This window comes from Lingula anatina, chromosome 6 (assembly GCF_051362555.1).
Source record: "Lingula anatina isolate TDL-2025a chromosome 6, LinAna3.0, whole genome shotgun sequence".
NCBI lineage: Eukaryota > Metazoa > Brachiopoda > Lingulata > Lingulida > Lingulidae > Lingula > Lingula anatina.
In genome coordinates, this window is record NC_141772.1 from 7629908 (window position 1) to 7651140 (window position 21233).

The 21233-nt window shown below is 37.1% G+C and overlaps 2 protein-coding genes across 3 annotated transcripts in view; one reads left to right on the forward strand and one right to left on the reverse strand.

Moving 5' to 3' along the window:
• The window catches only part of LOC106153497 (ELKS/Rab6-interacting/CAST family member 1-like), a 43646-nt gene extending 29927 nt beyond the window's left edge, over positions 1-13719 (reverse strand). For both annotated transcript variants that reach the window (XM_087016353.1, XM_087016352.1), the window contains exon 1: positions 12449-13719. In XM_087016353.1, coding sequence (XP_086872479.1) covers positions 12449-13507 — 1059 coding nt within the window. In that variant the 5' untranslated portion in view covers positions 13508-13719. The remainder of the gene's footprint in view (positions 1-12448) is intronic.
• A 94-nt stretch (positions 13720-13813) lies between these two features.
• On the forward strand, positions 13814-20842 carry LOC106153500 (uncharacterized). The gene is made up of 11 exons (XM_013527466.2): positions 13814-14034; positions 14389-14490; positions 14791-14884; positions 15847-15914; positions 16250-16368; positions 16672-16747; positions 16986-17467; positions 17705-17829; positions 18161-18307; positions 18548-18730; positions 19990-20842. Exons 1-11 carry the CDS (start codon positions 14002-14004, stop codon positions 20028-20030), a joined length of 1470 nt encoding a protein of 489 aa, XP_013382920.2. The 5' UTR covers positions 13814-14001; the 3' UTR covers positions 20031-20842.
• Positions 20843-21233: the final 391 nt, after the last annotated feature.

Genomic DNA, 21233 nt, shown 5'->3' on the forward strand with positions numbered 1-21233 from the left:
GAAAGTTTGTCCTATTCTCTCAGCTACCATACTGAAATTCTAAACTGAACTGTAACAGAAGGATAATTAAGTCAATTTCTCCGCTAACTACTGTACGTCACTGAAAGCCTACAGAAAAGTGATTTGCTGGGTTAAGTTACACATATTTTTGGATTACGTGCAAGTGTAATTTCACTCAGGGGAACAGAAATAAGCCTTATCTTGCCTACACAAAGATGGTGTTTTGCACTGTTTTCACAGAAAAATACATATACTGGTTCTTAAAGACCACAGAACATTGGAGAACATTGACTCCTTAAATGATATAATATAAGAAGCTAAACTTAACATTGGAGAACATTGACTCCTTAAATGACATAATATAAGAAGCTAAACTTAAAGTTATACAAATATACAAGACCTCTAACCAACCTAATATTTTTGGAAAACATTACATTTCTGAAAATGTTTGGTTGTCTGGGATCCATTTTGTTTATAGTTTTTCTTCTTTTTATTTCAAAGCAGAACTGAAAACCTGGAACCAGTTACTACTTTGTAAATGGGAACTTGAAAAGTTTAACTGAAGAACCTAAACCCAACCCACGCTTTACATTCACAATAACTCATTTAAATTACATCAACACAGTTACAAGAATTGCAGGAATATTTACACCAGCTGTGCAGCAGAAATTTAGCTGTTTTCTTTTTTTTTTTTTTCAGTTACCTCTGCTGCCAAAAGCATAGGTTAGTGAAGGCCAAAGGAGTACAAAACCGTTGCAAGAATGTCTGGACTGTGTTATTTGTGTCATAGGGTGCAGTAGATACTATTTAGCGCATTCTCATATTGGGGTCCACCTATTAGCTTGAAGTTTGGAATCTAAAATGAAAACTCTTAAATTCTAATTTTTCAAGAAAGAAGCACTTGAAAAAATCTGTAATTGCATTTGACTCGTATATGACTATGCCACATAAAAAAATTCAAAATCTGTTTAAATTTAGTCGAGCAATTCCTGCAGTACTAAATTACATTGGAATAGAAGAGATCCAAGAAACCAGTCCATGTGAGAAAATGTGATCATTACAGAGGCCTTATTATTGCTACATGATAATGCTTAATAGTGCCTTGTACACTGAAACCTAACAAGCATCACAAGGAATGCACCAGGAAATTGAAATTAAGTTAATTACGTTGCACATTGCATGAAGACCCTCACTGAGAGTCATAGGTAAGGGCTCATTTCCAATGAATCTAGTGTTCTATGAAGATCGATCCAACTCTGCGGGGACTCTAGCTGAATGCAATCAGATTAACATGTCTTCTCTTGGTGTTGAGTAAAACACAGAAAAGCAGGTGATTATATGAGTACATTGGAAACAAAAGCCCTGTTAATCTGGTTGCAGCAAGAACCTGTGGAGTTAGAACAATCTAGTATGTAGAACATTGGTTTTATTGGGTATATACAATTTTCCCCATTTGGAAATGCGCCCTTAAATAACAGTACGGTAATGTTAGTCACTAAATAAGTCATGCCTTAAGTAAATCTAATTGCAGATCATGTAGTGGCCACCTAATATTTTCTACTGTGTGACATTTTTCTAATGGACAAGTGTACTGTTCTGCTATGTACCTGAACTATTTTTGAGCTGCCTAGAAACACGAATAGCTCTTGAAATGAAAAAAAGCAGGAAACAAGATATGGGCGTGGGTAGTAAAGCATGCGCAGCACCTTCCTGCATTGCCACTGGGAATTGCTAAAAAAAGAAAGATTGAGAGGACACTGGGAGGTAGACACTAGAAATCAAATTTAGAAAACTGGGCAGAAGACAAGATGCTGGGAGAGGCTTAATGGTTTTCCAATATGTTTAACTTGTATGTTTTGATGTATGTTACAAAATGGATAATGAAGTACAGTGAGACTTTTTGACAAGAGCAACGAGAAAACAAGAGAACACATTGAGAAAACAAGTCGAAAATGATCATCTCAATCTTTTTTTTTTTTTTTCGAAATTAAAACTTCCTCTGCCAAAAAGTATAGCACAGAAAGGATCTGGTGAAATATGTATAACAGCCAGATAAATCACGCAGGGGTATATCATAAATAAATAAATTCATAAAAAATAAAAATAATAATACTGGTGTAGCATAATTTTGTCATGAATATACCAGCATAAACATTTTGTAGACAAATACTTGAAAAATCTTTTTTAAAATATTTGGTACAACTGACAAATTTTCCCAATTTCACTTTTATATTATATATATAAAAAAAAAAAAAAGATTTTGGCTGAAATTATCTTGAAATTTACCAATGAGTAGTAGATCAAATGGTTCAAGAATTGACCTGAGATAACTGACCAAAATAGTCCTAATCTCCAGAAATTCTGGACGGCAAGTAAACTGCAGGATTATCAGATTTGTCTCCTACCGCCATATTGATTTTTATGCAGGCTAAGATGTTTAGACAGTTTCTAAAGTCAATATGGCATTTATGGACACTGGGGAGAGCCTCAAATAAAATTCATCATGGAAACAGTCAATAAATCATATCTAAGATATAAAAATCTTCACAAATAGCTGAGTAATCAGAGATCCAGCGCACTGATTTCCGTTTTTATTCCTTGTGCAGAAAATTGGAATTCTGCGATAAAATTGCGATGGTAGCTAGCTAGAGAATGCAAACAGGCCTGTATCTACACATGGATGATGCTGCAATGGACAGGTTATGAAAACAGCAAATCGTCCAGAAATTAATACTCAGAACCAGAAATTAATCAAAATATTGAAATGGCGGTCTATTTCCACCTGCACTCATCTGCCCTGAGTCCAACAGTACCAGATGTAAAGTCACCCACAATTCCAGGAAACCCCCAGAGGCAGAGCAAAAATTACAGCACATATTGCCAGCTTATACAACTTCCTAGATAACACAAGCAATGCTTTTCACAGAATTGGAATACCATTTCAAAACCAGCAGTTATCCCATTACAGTAATAATATGTTTTTACAGGGGAGTTTCCGCACATGGTTCTCAGCAAAAGGATGTGTTTGAATAGGACGAGTATTTTCAAAGCTATTCCCAACGCGTGGGTTTATCTGATCCCAGTGCAGTTGTATGGATTCCCAATAGCAGCAAGATTGGGAAGCAATGGACATCATTTTCAGTCAAAAGCCTCATTCAGACCAAGACTCTTTTAGAGCAGAAATAGCTTTAACCTGTGGCATCAGGCTACTAGGTTATGTGTTGAGTGAACCTCTTTCCTCCTGTTTAATCCAAATTCTGTTTTGAGAGAGAGAGAGAGAGAGAGAGAGAGAGAGAGAGAGAGAGAGAGAGAGAGAGAGAGAGAGAGAGAGAGAGAAACGGTTAAAAATGTTATAACAGAAAATCCAGAAAACCTAGCTTGCAATGTAAAAATGATCAAAATGAAGACTCAAAAATCCTGAAATCGGGCATAAAAGGAGAGAAGAGAGAGAAAAGGAGGGGGGCTGTACACATGAGAACACCTTGCAACAACTACACTTTCCAATTTCTAAATTTTATTGCGATGAGAGCAACAATTCAACATCAACATGATTATCAGCTCCACTGGTAATCAAAGCCCGTGAACACCAATGATGTGAAAAATATTACAACAGCGCACTTGATCCAGGTACTGTTACAATCACCAATAAATCACTGTGCACATTCTTGCCAGGGATTTTCATAAAAACGGAGTATCAAGGCATCAAATTATGATTTATCCCATTAAAAAGAGAGATCAATTTGCCTTGAAAACATGCTAGAATCACTGAAGGAAGATGAGCCTTATGGCAATCTGGCTTTAGATATTGAAAAAATGTGGCGAGGGTGCATTCGACACTTTAAGTATATATTGCAGACAAAAATGGTGATAGGTAAATATTGCGATCAACATTATTGTAGATATGAATAAAAAGAAAAAAATCGTCTTGCATGTTCCATTAAACTACAGTGATTTTCTAAAAAATGAGCACAAGATGATCCATTCAGGTTTTCTCAATGCATGGTTCAAACAATGATTTAGTTTCATTAAATCTGTTTTCTAAATTGTAATAAAAGGTTGATTATTGTTCACATATATGCAAACCACTATGTTATTGATTAAAACATAATAATATTCAATTTGATCTCAATTCAATGTAAAAATATTGGCATTTGTAGTGATGAATGTCTGGTCCCCCCCCCCCCCCTCACTCGCCTTAAATTAAAATCAAAGTATTCCATGCACCCTGTCTAAGGATTCAATCTCTTCCTAACAAAGTCATCAAGAACATCAGCAGTCAGTTGTTACTAGACAGACTTAATGACTGAGCTTAACTCCAGACAAACCTATTAACACCACCAAGACAAACTGCCTCTTAACATGCAACCAAACTGGTGATGGATCTTCCTAGCTTGTAGCTACCTGTGGCCAGTGTCTTGACAGAATATAACCAATTATTAGTTCTCTCAGGCTGTGATGTTTGTCTCTGTCTTTCTTAATTTCTCTTTTGTGGTTCTCTCCGCCCTTCAGTTCTATCTAATAACTCAAGCTTGGTGAACTAAAGGGGTTAAGAGAAAATACCCCCAGGCCCTCCCTCCCCTTGAAATATGACAGCATCAAAATTGTAACTGTGGCCTTACTGAAAAGGCACCCCCCAGTCAAGTTAGGTTTACCTTATACAGTACTTGTTAACTTCAGCAAGCATTCTGATAAATTATAAATATAAGCTCATAATGATTGGCTCAAAGTGGGGAGTTCTTCTATCAGCAAGCAAATTACTTCAATAGCAGTGGCACTGGGCAGGACAACAGTCAGATTAGATTTCATGTCCGTGGAGAACTAATCGTAGCCCAATGTTTTGCAATTGCAAGTCACACAGAGATAGGTGGGGCAAAGTTGGATGGTAACACGACTTTCTCTAATTTATTAACAGGGCCTTAATATGTCACCAAGTCTGCTGTTTTCACTGCAAGGCAGGTGCCTCAGTGCAGGACAGGTAAACAGTAGCAAACTAATGCAATACTTGTACAATACCTGTCTGCATTATAAGGAACAGATAGAAGGAGGTACTAGTACTAGTACATATATCAGTTTTGGTATGTTTTAATGTGCCATTTTATTGGTGCCTGTCCTACGAACTTCTTAAGAGACCATTACAAACTCAGCACAGAAAGATTTGATGCAGAAACTTCTTTTCTCTTTGAATTAAAAATTAACTAAAAACTAAGGTGCTGGTTATCACCCATCTTCAGTTTTTTTTCTTATAGTTAAGGCAGAAATTTTAAAAGCAAATGATCAAACTTTTTGGGCCATTCTTATCATTATATTCTTAAAGGAGGACAGAATATGAGATACCTCAAACGGTCACATAAATACTTCCAAATATTTGTGCCATAATCATCAAAAAGAAGAAAAAAAAATGTCCAGACAAATTTACTAAACATCCTGTACAACAATTTAGTAACCAAGCCCACCATGAAGAATATCTCATAAAAGTCCTCTGGCATGTTTTCCAGACAACTAAAGTGCAGCAAGCACCTGCTTCTCATCTTAGTATCAAATAAGTCAAGGTAATAGGGAATGTCATGCAATTCAACAATCTTAGTACTTTAACTGATCAATAATGTATTTTCTTTTAGGACTCGAAAGCGGGAAGGTGAAACGGAGAAATCTGGTGCAATTTGTGTTAAAATCCTGGTACAGAGCAAGACGGGTTGTGTTCAGGTGGCACATGAATGAGCTGTCTCATTATCTCTCATGTTCTGGAACATAATTTGTGTTCTGTATCAATTCAATATAAAACGATACCATCAAGTGTTCAACAAACTTTTTTTTGTCTCAGATCCACAGGGACACGTGTGTGTGTGTGTGTGTGTGTGTGTGTGTGTGTGTGTGTTTGTGTGTACACCCAAGTGGGTATGGTGCAAGTTTACAACAAAATGTTTGACATAATTTTCTTGGCTTAAGAAAAGATATTAAGTAATGACTGATTTGGTGTGAAAAGTACAAAGCACAAGCCAGATGTGTGTGCATGTGTCTGTGTACGCACGCATGCACATGTGCCCTGGTGTATTCACGCATGTGTGACAAAGTATTACTCAATACTCATTAAGCAATCTACAGGTAGGTTCTAGTTCAGAGTAAATCTGCTCACCCACGAAGTCTCATTACTTATCACTAATAAGCAGCCAGGGGATGATTGAGCGACATGCTGTTCTTGGAGATTATCTATAATTACAGCTATCTTGCTGACTGATGTAGCTGATAACCTAAAGTTTATCATGCCTAGCTAGAGACTTTCTAGGTAGATCATATTTTCAAATATCGAGTCAATTCTTCATTAGTTGCTCCAGGAAATGACCAGCAACTCTTTGATCTCTACTTTCCTTTTCATCTTTTTTTTTTTTTCTTTTTTCTTCAGTATTCCACAACTTACTGAAAGGGTTGGGCTAGGTTAAAGGAGGGAAGGGGGGCAACTTCATTGTAAAGTCTGGAATAAAAGCATGTTCACATCAGACCTAACTTAGACTTTTAAATATAGGTTCTCAACAGGTGACCAGATCAGATCAAGTTTGCCCAGCACAGAAAATCCCATAGTACACAATCAAGAATTCCACAATCTAGATCATTAGTGTACTAGTACTGAACCTGGTAATTTTTGAAACCAGTTGCTTTGCTCAGCCTAATGAATTAGGATCATAATATTAATTATCAAACCAAGCAGACTTCCAAAAGTTCAAACCTCATAGTTTATGAAAAAAGTAATTAGAACCCCTACATCCTACTTCTGAAACAGCCTTCCCTGTACACAGAAAATAAAGAGGTAAATATATATCTAAATCAAGCTGCTGCCAGAATGCCAGCTATGTTGAAGTTGGGTATAGACGCCAAGGTCAAAACTCAATGTACAGAGAAGCATTTGAAGCCAGACAAGTAGAACAAGATGTGGGCTATACACTTCTTACTTCCTGACAGCAGACTTCAGGTGGAGAAAGTTCAACTTCACAAGAAGCCATACGGCCTGAACTAGTGTTAAAATCTCATGGTTATAAATTATACACCCCCCTTCCCCCAAAAATATTAAGAGAGCTGGGTCAAAAAGTACTGTAAGGAGTTTGCTCACTGTTCTGAGGCCTCCTGCATCAAAATTTTTGACAATATATTGGGAGCAGGCAGACAGAGTTCAGACAAAAATCAGTTCATGTGCATACTAGTAAATGCAACTGGCACAAAAATTACACTGACAAAAAATGTGGAGAAATGCAATTTATACACAAACTTTGTAGTGAAGATCAAAAAAATGATAAAAATAAGTAATGTGGAGCCTTTCACTTACCAAGGCTTAAGTGACAGATCACCTTAAAAATACCCTACAGTTTACTGACATAATGAAAAAACTAACTCGACTCTCCAGGAAAAAAACCTGGTACCTTGTAGGAAAAACTGGTTTTGCACAATTCTGGCCTTAATAGGAGATCTATTTAAAGAGATTGAGCTCATCCAACCAAGGAACAAAATCCCTTTCTGAGAATCAAGCTTGATGAGATTTTACAAGAAACCTTGACAAGCCCTAGAGAGCAAGTTTTTTCTTAATATTCCTGATATCAGTCATGGCACACAGGTGTGCTGTTCATTCAGGCAGAATAGTGTTACTGAGATGATACTCCTCACCACACTTAATGAATAACATATTGCATGTCATCATCTTTGAAACAGTTTCAATGGGATTTGTTGCTAAGATCCTAATATCACAGAGAAAGGTCTTGCAAAGAGGTGTGAAGAACAGAGTAAAGGAATAGTCACAATGTTGCTTCTTGATGCGATTTGTGACGCAAATCACTTACTAGTACGGGGTAGCACAGTAACAGACTTTGATCATCTGAATTGATATCGAAGCTTCCAGAAATACTAAATTGATCTTCACACTTCATGCCTGAAAGGGGTAGGGAAGCTCATATGTGGATGCCTTGCAACTAAATCTTAAGTGAGTGCAATGAATAAATAATAAAAACTACATCGAAATGGTAAATACGTCTGAAATGAATGTATCTTAATTAATCTAGGGTTAGATACCAGTAAAAACACCACAAGGCAAGAAAGGATCACTGCATCAGTTTAAGGGCATTTGCATCACAAAATTATGTTCCATGATATTGAAACCACAGTGTCAGCTCAACGACAGTGGTACCAGTGTCAGTTCAATTTGTGGTACCACAGTAACAGACTGTCCAAGGACAGTGACCAGTACAAATGTCAGCTCAAGGGGCTCCTCAAGGGCAGTGGTGCCACAATGTTAGCTCAAGGGCAGTGGTGCCACAGTGTTAGCTCAAGGGCAGTGGTGCCACAGTGTTAGCTCAAGGGCAGTGGTGCCACAGTGTTAGCTCAAGGGCAGTGGTGCCACAATGTTAGCTCAAGGGCAGTGGTGCCACAATGTTAGCTCAAGGGCAGTGGTGCCACAATGTTAGCTCAAGGGCAGTGGTGCCACAATGTTAGCTCAAGGGCAGTGGTGCCACAGTGTTAGCTCAAGGGCAGTGGTGCCACAATGTTAGCTCAAGGGCAGTGGTGCCACAGTGTTAGCTCAAGGGCAGTGGTGCCACAGTGTTAGCTCAAGGGCAGTGGTGCCACAGTGTTAGCTCAAGGGCAGTGGTGCCACAGTGTTAGCTCAAGGGCAGTGGTACCACAATGTTAGCTCAAGGGCAGTGGTGCCACAAAATGTCAGCTCAAGGGCAGTAGTACCACAATGGCAGCTTAAGGGCAATGAGGTCACAATGTTATCTCAAGGGCAGTGGTACCAATATCAGTCCAAGAGTTGTGGTACCACAGTCGGTTCAAATGTTGTGGTACCACAGGGTCAGATCAACAGCACAGTGTCACAGTGTCAGTTTAAGGGCAAGGGCATTACAGACAATTACAAGATCATCTGATTTCAATCCCAAGGGACAGCTGCCTGCCAGTGAAGTCTAAATAACTTCACTAAAGATAAAATTCCTCAGGGCAAATCCCTAATTGATCTATTCAGGTTTTTGTCCTCTCACCACTTCGGTTCAATCAATTCTAAATATTCAGGTAAACCCAGTATATTACCAGGCGAGTTAATTTTTTGCAACCCAATATGTAACCACATCAAGCCAGGATCGTTGGTGTAAACGGGACAATATTGAAGGAGGCATGTGTCAGATATTAACTTAAGTTGCTGTTCTTGAAAATAAATAAATGTGTGTTGGCCTATCCACAGGGGCTTCCAGTTTTCTGCATGCTTGGCTGTGTTGTAAACTGCAGGATAGGAGGACACCATTTTCCATATGTATTGTTCTATAACTAAGGCCAATGACAGCATATCTTATGTTATAATTAATCAATCATCAAAAACAAAGATAATATAAACAAAACTGATCATATATTTCACATTTTCTTGAGCCAAACTATACATTCAAAAGGTTTCAAAAATATCCTAGTATACTGTTTGGTACATACAGTAAAGCCAAGAGACATACTGACATATATACATAAACATGCCCATTTCTTCTAAATAAATTGGTCAAACAATAGCAATAGTTTAAACATCTAAAAAAGCAATAGAATATGTAGATTTTTTCTACACATGTTTTCCACAGGTAAGTCAAAGTAATGAATGTGGGGCAGGCAGAAAACATAACAGGTACAGTAAGGGGGTGAGGGTGGTAGCTACATGTAAGTGCCCAATACCATTCAAATTCAGTTACAGTAGTACATTTGTCTCTCATAGTAACCAATTGGTACAAGATATCCCAAAATACAACAGACACTAGGATATATTATCCTAGAAATATATTATCCTGGTGATAGACCTATTACTCATCATTTTTTCCTCCCTAGCCTTGTCTACTGATATTCAATTAAGATAATACAATATGGATTGACTGCTCGGCAGTGGCAGGCAGTATAGGGGCAATTACTGCATATCTATGAAAATTAAAACAATGTTGTGGTACCGTACTTATGAACATTGCAATTAACACACCATATCAGTTAATTCCTATTTTTTTCTTATGTGCCCAGCAGTTAGTAAAACTTAAAAGCCAGAGTCTGGATAGCAAGCTTTGGATTGTAAGGGTTTATTGCAATCATCATTTTTAAAGACACCTTCCTATTTCACAATAAATAAAATTTGACAGCAATCAGTGACATTTTGTTCATGGTAATTTCATGGCTCTAATAGGCCAAGGGAAACACATGGGGTTGATTTCAAGTAGATCCACAGTATAATTTCAGCCTACTAGTACACTACAGCCTGTGCTTAACTTGGTTTATGAATAAGATATATATACAGCATGTAATATATAGCAAGTATCAACATAATGTAAATTGTTACAAGTACAAAGTTTACAGAGGCCATGACCTAACTTAATATATATCGTGTTCTCAGGTACTGATAAAATTTCAAGAGCAAATTTAATTCTAACCAGGTTCTAACCCAGATGAGACAAAGTCCAGGTTAATACAGCCATGTGGAATAGCCCTTGCTGACCTCCCGTGATGGATAAATGTGCACAGCTAATCTTAATCAATCTCTTTTCATGTGGTCGTGGTTTATGTACCTTGCTGATTTCCCTCTAATTAAGACTCCCACTGGTTTATCTGCTAGGTATTTGGTGCCTGCTGCAAAGTCTGATCATTTTGCAGAGTTAATATGTGCACAGGCAATGCTATTAGTGTATACAAGAGGCATAGCACCAAGCATTGGAGGATGAGTACTCAGAGATGCATTAGCTTTTATTCCATATTATGAAAATTGATAAAAAGCTCTAGAGACAAAACACATGGGCGTTATACTTCAGGCAGACAAGAAGGTACTCAATTTTAAAACAAGCCACCTTTGCTATTTATTATTATAGATAAAACCTATGTTTAAAAAAGCCAGTCATCGATATCTCGCAATTAAGCAGCTTAAGTACAAAAAATCTGAGCGTGATATGCATGCGCTATATATATGTACAGGATCATTAGCTTTTCTGCACTATGTCAACTTTGGAAGAAGCTTACACAAACTTTATTGATTAAGATTTCCATTTATACATGAGTCATAACAAGGCAACAAAAGCGGTGGCAGAAGTCTGTTGTTAAGAAACCTATAAAATAAATCCACCTGATGGTGGAAGCAGTGTTATTTATCTACAAAGGTGTAACCGTTCATCTTTAATGTAATGGCTATGAAATTACAACCAGTCCACAGAATACAGGATTTTACTCAGGCTTTTATATTTTCTGAGCTATTATAGTAGTTCACTAGTATGTGAACTTGAATCTAAATTAAATGAATAAAATGACAAAAAATATCCTTTTTTTTAAAGATTACCCTATATATGGATATCTACTCAATGAGTGCTACTCATTCTTTTTCTGTCTGCTTTTTATGTGATTGAGAAATAGCATGATGTGTGACATTCCATTATCAATTTATCAGACTCAGTTCTTGTGTGTTTAAACTTAGCAAAATGTATTCAGCACATGAATTACATGAGTAAGTTAACAGCCACGCCAGAAATAACAGAAATTGCGCCTAGCCCCCCCTTACCACTGTCATTGAAGCAGGACCAGAGTGTAGAACTAGTGTTTGCTTGTAGTTTGTCAGTATCTGGTGATTGTTATAAATAAGGTAATGTCATTGCCCTGGTGTTGTATTTCTCCTACTGCAGTAGGCAGCTGTCTTTGTATTTCTTTTACTGCAGCACAAATGCTTCCTGCTGATCAAAAGATTTATTCAGTTAAATCAAATAGAATTAATGAAGTTGTTCACCATTCCCAGCAATGGCAGAGGCAGAATGATGAAAGGACCACAGTGGCTGAAGCCACTCACTTTGGTGAGATGATTGAAGTGGTATTAAGTTAAAATGCCGTCTTAACAATATGAAAAACATTGACAGGAATTTAGTGCCCCACCAGTCTGACACATCCCTGACTAAAGGAACCCTGGGGGAGGGGGGGGGGAGCCCAGGGATTAGTTTGACCTCCTTTGGTTAGAAAGCCTTACTGCAAGGTCCTGCTGAAATTATATTAGGTCATTCTACCCTAACCTGACTGGGAATATGACTTAAAGCTTAGCTGAAAAACACAGTGTGGCCTTAAAATAACATGCCAGGGTTCTAAATGATAAACACTATAATTTCCCAAATATGTGGAATAGACCTAATAATAATCAATACAATAACACCTGGAAATAAAAGCAATCCATGATTGTGAATAGACAGAAAAAACTGTTCACAATGTCTGCAGGCCCGTAGCCAGGGGGGTTGGGGGGGGGGTAGAAAGAGCTCCCTTTTTTGCAGGGAAAAGGTCCACTCTGGGTAAATTTGATGTAGATAACTAAGGTTTCTTGACAAAAGGTCCACATTTTCAAGAAAAAAAAAAGAACCCCCCTTTTACACTGCTGGCTATAGGGCTAGTCTGGCACAGAGCTGGAAATTCAGCTGTTATCGTGAAATATACCCACCTCTTTGTCATCTTGCAGACATCGTATCTGATCGTTGAGATGGGAGTATTTAGCAGCCTCCTCCTTTCTGATAGCTCGTTCTTTTTTCAACTCAGGACTCCAAAAAGTCTTGATACTGTTCATACTTGACGTAAGTTTCTCTTTTGTTATTTCCAACTCTTTCTGCATCATTGCACACTCACGGTTAGCATCATTCAACTGTGATTGTAAATCCAACAGAAGAGTGTCTCGTAAATGCCTAGTTTCATGCGGTTTTGACGGCTGGTGATTTTCTTCTGTATGTCTTCCTAGGTGAGTGCTTGTGTATGCCCCATCACGATCCAGGGACCTAGAGCCCCCTCGTAAATAATCCCCTGTTCCCACTCCATTTGTATTATGTCCTCGACCACCATTCTGTTCCCTGGCTGCATTGCTGTAGCGTTCATTGCCCCTCTGCATTATCATCTCCATCTCATAGTGCCGGTCAAGCTGGCGGTCAAGTGATCTGTCTCTGACCATGGAACCTCCCTTCTCACGGACTCGCTCTCTGTCCAGGCGGTCAATTGACCGATCACGTAACCCACCCCCTCTGGGCAAGCTCCCTCCACTGCTGCCTGATCTGCTGGGAGAGTGAGCAGTGTGGGCTGGACTCTGGTAAGGACTTCTATTTGACGGGGATAATCCCCCCTGATTTCTCCCCGGAGAGGATAATCCCCCAGAACTTCCTATCCCCTCGCCATAGGACTGGCTGCGAGCTGAGGGTGACAACCCTGGAGATAATCCAGGACCCCCCACGACGTCCCCACCGGCGTAAGTTTGGCTGCCAGCGCTGTAGGCTGCATTCATGGACTGTACATTCTCCATGGGCAAGTTCAGGGGGCTTCCAGATCTGCTTCCCTGTCTGGAGTTGGGTTGCAGCCCCCCGTCTCTCCGGTTCCCTCTGGGGGAGAGCATCATATGCGGGTTGGTCCTCACAGGCGAGGAGGACATGGGTGAACGTGGAGAACGCGGCCCTGGACTTTGGCTTTGACTTTGGCTATCATTCGAGTGCGAACGTGCGGCTTGCTTCTGACAATACATGATAATGATTTCACCACATCGATAAAGTTATTCCTCTAAATACCTCAACCAATCGCTAGCTGTACGACTGAAATCCATACATTTTCTCCGCATTGCCGCCCATGTTTTCGAAATCCTTGTCGTTTAAAATGAACAAAAAGTTAAAATAGAACTCGAAGGTCGCTCCTCGCGTGCCGCAGTTGTCACTCTTTTCTTTAACCAAGAGGCACCTGCTTAATTATTCATGAGGTGCCGTATTTCCGTTTCCGGCTTCGATTTCTTAAGTAAACAATTAGGATAAGGGGTATAATACGCAACGAGAACTAAGTAATCTATTGTAAATACAACTTATGTTTTCATTTCCCATGATCATTAAAACTTACAAGGCAAAACATCACTAACGATTTTGCTTCGAGCCGAGCTTTTAATGAGTCATGTGACCTACATACAACAAACTGACATGGCGGTGAAAACGAACTTGTATTTCATCGACTTAGGGCATTAACCTGCATATTATGGCCACTCCACATCTTGCGTGTTTTGGACAGGTAATTTTGATGGAATTTTTTGATGATTGTTTGTCTAATCTCTCTCTCTCTCTCTCTCTCTCTCTCTCTCTCTCTCTCTCTCTCTCTCTCTCTCTCTCTCTCTCTCTCTCTCTCTCTCTCTCTCTCTCTCTCTCTCTCTCTCTCTCTCTCTCTCTCTCTCTGAATGTGTGTGTGTGTGTGTGTGTGTGTGTGTGAAAAATTATCACAAACGTTCAAGAGTGCATCTGAGTGACTGATATAGATTTGTATTTAACATTTAATTCAAGTTCAATATGCTTGCTAAAATCTGTCCTCTTAATCTCACCCCCCCCCCCCCCCAACCCCCACTTTTAATATAAATTCATGTTATTTTAGGCGGAGTTTTCAGCACAGGAGCATGAGGCTGTGCAGGCAGCTTTACGACAGAAGCTAGGGCCAGAGTTTGTAAGCCAGAGATCAGGTGCAGGAGGACAGAAGGTTATTTATTTATTGATTAATTGATTGATCCTGTACTGATACTGTTATTACAATTATTATTTATTTTATTTATTGTTGTTTTTGTTGCTGTTGTTATTGTTGTTTACCTCTATGTTAGTCAAAAATACAATTTAGGCCAAACATTTTAACCCAGCCATTTTCTGTCAGCAAGATATTGTCCTCTGCATAGAAGAGAAAAGCAAGATTTATTAAATTTATCAAGTACTTGTATTTCTTTTTCAAAACTTCAATTATTTTCAACAGACCAGTGTTATATGCTGCACTGTATTAAATTTTCAGCTTGCTTATGTAGAAGGATGGCGGTTGATAAACCTTGCAAATGAAACTTTTGGTTTTAATGGTTGGTCTCACTCTGTCACTCACCAGAATATAGGTAAGGTTGTTTTTTTTTTTTTTTTTTTTTTTGTAATTATAATAATAGATAAGTTAATTAATAAGTATATGTAGGTAAAACGTATTAGGTAAAACTTATCTTCCACATGGTCCTCTGTGAGTAGATATGTTGTAGATGTATTAATGTCAAGTCTTAAATATAATAAAGATTAGATATCAGATTAAAAGATAATGAATGTGACTTATTATCAAATCCTTTCATTCAGTTTTTATTTTTAAGACTATGGGGCCGATCCAGAGATATTTTCTAACAGTCTTCCAAATTATCTTTGCTGATCCATCTTCATTTAAATCCATCTAAATTTTTGACCGTCTTCCGACAGAAAAAATTAGATACCCGTCAATGTAAACTTGAAAATCTGACCGTCTTCTGGAAAGCCCATAAGGCGGTCTCAATCCGCCCCTGAGACTGGCTATGATTTGGTTTTAAACCAAGCCTGCTTGATATATATCCATAATTCTGTAAAGTTTTTAAAGTCTGTTTAAACTCTGATAACTCCAGTGATAAAACTCAAGACATTATCCATTGAAATATGCACTTAGGGACCATTCCCACAGATATTTGGATCAATCTATCTCCCTGGGGAGTCTCACTAAATTGCTATCGATGTAACCAGCTTAAATGTCTGTCACACCTAGTAAAGCTGTTAGGGGGTAATTATCTTTACACCCTAGATGATTCGGTAGGCAGACATGTAAGCATCTTGAGCTGATGGCAATTTAGCGTGAACCCCCAGGGAGTTAGGTCGATCCAGATGGATCGATCTAAGTATAGGTACGCAGTACATTCATGTTTAATCACAGTGAAGAAAAATAAGATATCTGAGCCACAGACCTCAAAAACAATGATTGCCATTTGTGATCTGGAGCCACAGATTTGTGATGGCATGAGTGGGTGGATGGCTTTTCAAAATTACATTTTTTTATTTAATTATTTTTCAGATTTTGTGGACCACCATGATGGCAGATACTATGTTGGTGTCAGTGCCTTTGTGAAGGTGCAGTTAAAGGTGAGATAACAATGCCTCTGGAAGATCTTTGCATATTCTCCTGACATCTGACGGTCATTAGATGAAAGAATGAGTCATGCATTTCACTGTTGTTAATTACAGCTAATTTTAAGAAATATCACATCCTAGAAGTTCTGTTAACTAAATTTTAATGTTCATAATTCATTTAAGCCCAAAGAAATAACAACAGCAGTAGTAGTAAAACTTAATTGGAAATAGTATACTAAGGTAAAAACATTGCAAGTATAAAACTGTCTTATTTCAGAGAACCAGTACGTGTGAAATGGGAATTATTACCATGGCAGGCATGAAATTGTGCCCATGATTTATTTCAGGATGGCGTGTATCATGAAGACATTGGCTATGGTGTCTCTGAGGGAATGAGATCCAAAGCTTTGTCGATAGAAAAAGCTAGAAAGGAAGCAGTCACTGATGGACTCAAGAGAGCACTGAAGTAAGATGAAGACAATTATTGTTATTTAAAGGGGATGAAAATTAAAATCCAAAACTGTTTTTTCGTGGGGTTTTTTTTATGTTCATAGTGAGATCCATTTTATTTTGTCAAACATACATTACATAATAAAGTTAGCATGTTTTCAATATGACCCCCACAATTATATTACCACAACAAAATATCAGCAGGCAAGTGATAAAATTCAGAACAAGTCAGACGATGGCAATTCACTTTTCCACACCTTTCTTTAAACATGTGGTATATGTGAATGAAATATATATTCCGTATTCTCTCTTCACCTAGGAGTTTTGGCAATGCACTGGGTAACTGCTTAGGAGATAAGATGTACCTTAAGACTATAGGGAGAGCACCCAAGCCTGTAAGTACAACAGTAGCCTTTGTACTAGCATGTGCATATTATTACACAAAAGACTCCAGATAATGGATTCATTGACATTTTCTGCCAAGAAACCCTGCTGGTATAAAATTAAGAAAATGTGTCATAAGAACCAGTCCTGTATTTAAAAAAAAACTTGCATTGTTATATAAACACAAATTATGCCTTTTGTTTTGAAAATTATATATCCTTATTCAGTTCTTTATGATGTCATTTTAAGCCTCAGGAAGTCAATGATATAGCTAGTATGAAACACCAATTAGTGGATCAGAATATTCAGTCAGCAAGACAAGACCATATGGTGAAGGTGGAGCAGTTACGAGTGAAACATCACACAGCTGATATTTTACACTCACATGATCAAACGAAAGGTGTCAGAACAACTGAAAAATTGACAAGCACAAGAATTGCAGGAGACTCAGAGAATAACTGGGATATTAAGCCTAACATTGTTACCAAAATTGAGAGCTATAACAGCAATGTTGGACATGTACGAAGGAATACTATTTCACATACAACAACTGAACAGTTGCCAACGGAAAGACATGCAGCAAAACACACAAGGTCAACCTCACATGTTCCAACTGAAGAAAAGGAAAATGTTGTTAATAACCTAAAGGAGGAACCAGGAGAGAAAGATTTACGGTCACCAAATGGAAATCTTGGAAATCAGGAGAAAAATATAAACATGGCAGATGCAAGGTGAGATTTCTTAGTAAGACATACTGTGCAAAATTTCTGTCATGATCACCACTGAAACATTTATCCCAACATTTTTAGAATTTTTAGTCACATTTTTGAAGTAAAAAAAAACAAGAACTAGTACTTTAACCCTTTTTAATTTTTTCAACACACGCTAACAAACTTTTCTTTTTCCATTAAAAGAAATGTTTTAGATATTGTTGTGCAATATGAACTGTTGTTATGATGTATCTCTAGTGGAAATGAGGAGGCTGAAAAGCTCCAGAGAAAACTGAGACAACAGCAGAAACAGAAAGAATTTCAACAGAGACTGAGGAACAAGCAACAGACAAAGCCTGCTGAGTCACCCCAGGTTAATTTGGGTGAGATTTTTTTTACATGTGTGAGGATGAAAAATTAGAAAATGATCTAAACCTGGATGGAATAGGCTATTATTGCTCAAGCAGTTACCTCCCCTGACAATGGGAGTTGTGAGGGGAGATAATTGCTGAACACCTTAACTGGAAGTTGGTCCAGTAATAATTCAACTCATTGCTTAAGACCATGTAAGATCATTTGTTATCTGTACTTGCACATTAACACCATTTCAGACACATTAGTGACTACACATTAAACTCTGAATGAAATTTAGAGTAAGTTATTCAAGATGAAAGTGAAAAACTTATTATAAAGAAATAATTTCCAAATATTCAGCTATTCAGCAACCAAGGGCCACTTCCACCCCTCTAGTTGCACAGAAACCTGCCACCACCAGCACAACAACCCCCAGAAGAGGGCACCACAGTACAGGAGGACACAAGAGGCAACTTAGTGAGGGATTAGTTGCAGAAGACAACTTTGGTAAGTAAATAATATATTTTATACTCTTGGCAAATTAGAATTGCTAATAGCCCAATAAGTAAGTAGAGGAGCTTATATACAAAAAAAAAACAAAAAAAAAAAAAAACAGTAAAATATCAGTCATTTTGTAGCAAGCTCAGTATTTAGCATGGATTATAGTTTTGAGTTTGTGTTAATTTTGATATTCAGTAGTTAGAACAACAGACACTTGTTATTTACTTGTGAATGTATTTTTTCCAGATGATCCTGAGTTGTGGAACCAAACCATTGATATGGAAGGTATTGATTTAGCTATGATTGAGAATGGTTACCAGGACAACAGTGGTCATGGCAACCACAGCATGACAACCAGAAGCAAGAGGGTGGAGCCAAGTGTCAGTAAACAGCCAATCGGTGCACTTGGGCAGCAAGGAGCTAACCAAGGTACAAGTTTCACATATGACCAGGGCCTTGTTAATCTGTGAACATGCTTCTGTTTTATTTCTTCAGTGTGTTATTAAAGATAATTATTTCTTCTAAAAATCTTAATCATCTGTAGAAAACCCCACATGGTTAACTCATCCAATTTTTTCAGCTTCACTAAGAAATGCATGGGACTGTTTGGTCATGTCTTTTTATGAGATAAAAAAAAAATTATTTTATTGTTTTTATTGATTCAGCCAGAATGTTTATATCCTGTCATTTAATGAAAAAATAACAGATTGTTTAAATTATTCATTTTCATTATTAATTTTGTATGAAAGTTTATGAACTTAGGTCAACAATTTGATGACTGTATCTAACAATTCACAATTTTTTTATGCCTACTGCCTGGTATTGTGCAGGGGCAGTGTTGACTATGTTTGTAAACAACTTTTTGCTACAGGTCTCCTTATCACAAGAAAGGAAGGCCCCCTCTAAGCTTCATAAATTTTGAGCTCAAGTCTACCTTTCAAATTCAGCTGAAGTTAGCAAATAACATTACAACATTCATTGTGGTAATGACTCATTCTTTTCAATGGGCAAAAACTGTCTGTTACTATTCTATAATCACAAAAATATATTTCTGTATTGCATTTGTGGTGCTTTTTCTACATAGAATAGATCTATAGAGTAGTGTATTCTTTAAATTTGGTGCTATCACTCAGCAGAAATGTTCTAATTTGAAGAACTTATGACTTAAAAATACAGTGTCTGTAAAATTCCCCCATTGAAAAGATCAAGTAATTACCATTTGTTGATGGCTTCAGAAATCAGTCACCTGGCTTCACCCAGTGAGACTAATAGCACATTGTGATAAATTAAAGCACATTAAATATTACATGCACACCAGCGGACTTGTAAATATCACTAATTGGAATTTTGATTAGCACAGGTAGTTTTGTTGGTTTTGCAATTAGAATATTTGTTCTTTGACATGATGCCCAATTCCAGTCATTTTTATCCTAATATGTATCACTTAATTAATGCTGTAATGTCTTGCACTGGAAACAAGATGGCTTCCACACTGCACTGATATTTGTTATTACAAGCCTGGGAACGTAAAAAAGTCCAATTTTGAAGTGGTACCAACTTTTTTTGTGTACCAGCAAACATTGATGTTAAACTTGGATCCCACTTTTATCTTCTGCTGACTATTTGATGACACTTGCAGTGAGACATTTTATATAAAAACTCATTGATTTTAAACTTCATTTTTATAGGCCCAGCTTTTGTGAAACGAAGAAAGATGGAGCCACCATAGAAGGGTGTCTTTACTGAAAAACAAAAAATATCAAAAAAGTGAGCAAACAGTCATGGCAAAGGAAGTGAGACCCCTTTAAAGCTTCATAAATTACATGGAATGATTAAGTTGTTGAGACCAGACAATTTTAGAACGAAGAAAAAAAAAAGGAAAATATTCAATCAAAACCAGCACCATGTGGGTCGAGAAGTTGTGTTTTTGCCAAGTTTTAAGTGGTTTCTGGTTTTTATTTTCTTGGAGGAATCTAGCAATTGCACTTCTTGTGGAAGTAAGGAATTTGCAGGACAACTTCATAACATATTGCTCTGTCCTTTGCATTTGTCAGACATTTTCTGTACATTTAAAAATCTTGACATCCACCTATTTACATTAAATACATCAGGTCAGCAGGCTTCAGAATATTTTGGTTTTTAACCAAGCATGGCTAACTTTAAATTAAGCAAACTAATTATAACAATTTTATGAGTTTGTACAATGTTTTAATTGCAACACTAATTTTCATTATTCTTCATAAGAATTTCCTCTTATGATGACAAATTGAATTTTAAAATGGTCATTAAATACATACTAAATCTTACATTTATTATTTGTAAATACTTGCAATTATTATTTGTAAATACTTGACCTTAATAATTAGTACTTTATTTATATTTATTATTATTCATGGTGATACAGTTTGTAAAATATTATTTAATATTTTATTTATATTATATTTATATTATTAGAACCATGTTTTTATAAAATAATACTATTTGTGATGTGTGGGAATTTTCTCGGGTGTCATGGTTCCAATAAAACCTGTTATTGAACTATTTCACCGTTTTCCTTCTCTTTTTTTTTTTTTTTTTTGTGTGTGTGTGATGCAGCCAAAGCAGGGGTCATTATCACATTTCTGATGTCTGGAAAACAAGCTAGTTATCACCAATGGCTTCACTAAATTTCTTGGAATCTTGGAAACGGCTCACTGATCTTATACTGTGTCAAAAGTACATTTATGTGACTAAATGGAAATAGTGTTGAAACATTTGAATTTAACTTTTGACCAAGCATTTATTTTATCACTGCTATATTCAGAGGTATTGTATTTTGGCATAAGTGTTACAAGTAGCGTAGGGTTTTGTTTTTTTTCACCCGTAATATATTTTATGAACACATCATTTTTAGAAAATATTTAATTTTTTATTCAGTTTTATTTTTCTGGAC

What these genes read in the sequence shown, in the direction of transcription:
- LOC106153500 (XM_013527466.2), top strand. Translation starts at nt 14,002, where the DNA reads ATGGCCACTCCACATCTTGCGTGTTTTGGACAG. An exon ending in TGTCACTCACCAGAATATAG is followed by an intron (nt 14,885 to 15,846) that starts GTAAGGTTGTTT and finishes ATTATTTTTCAG; the next exon opens with ATTTTGTGGACCACCATGAT. An exon ending in GGACTCAAGAGAGCACTGAA is followed by an intron (nt 16,369 to 16,671) that starts GTAAGATGAAGA and finishes CTCTTCACCTAG; the next exon opens with GAGTTTTGGCAATGCACTGG.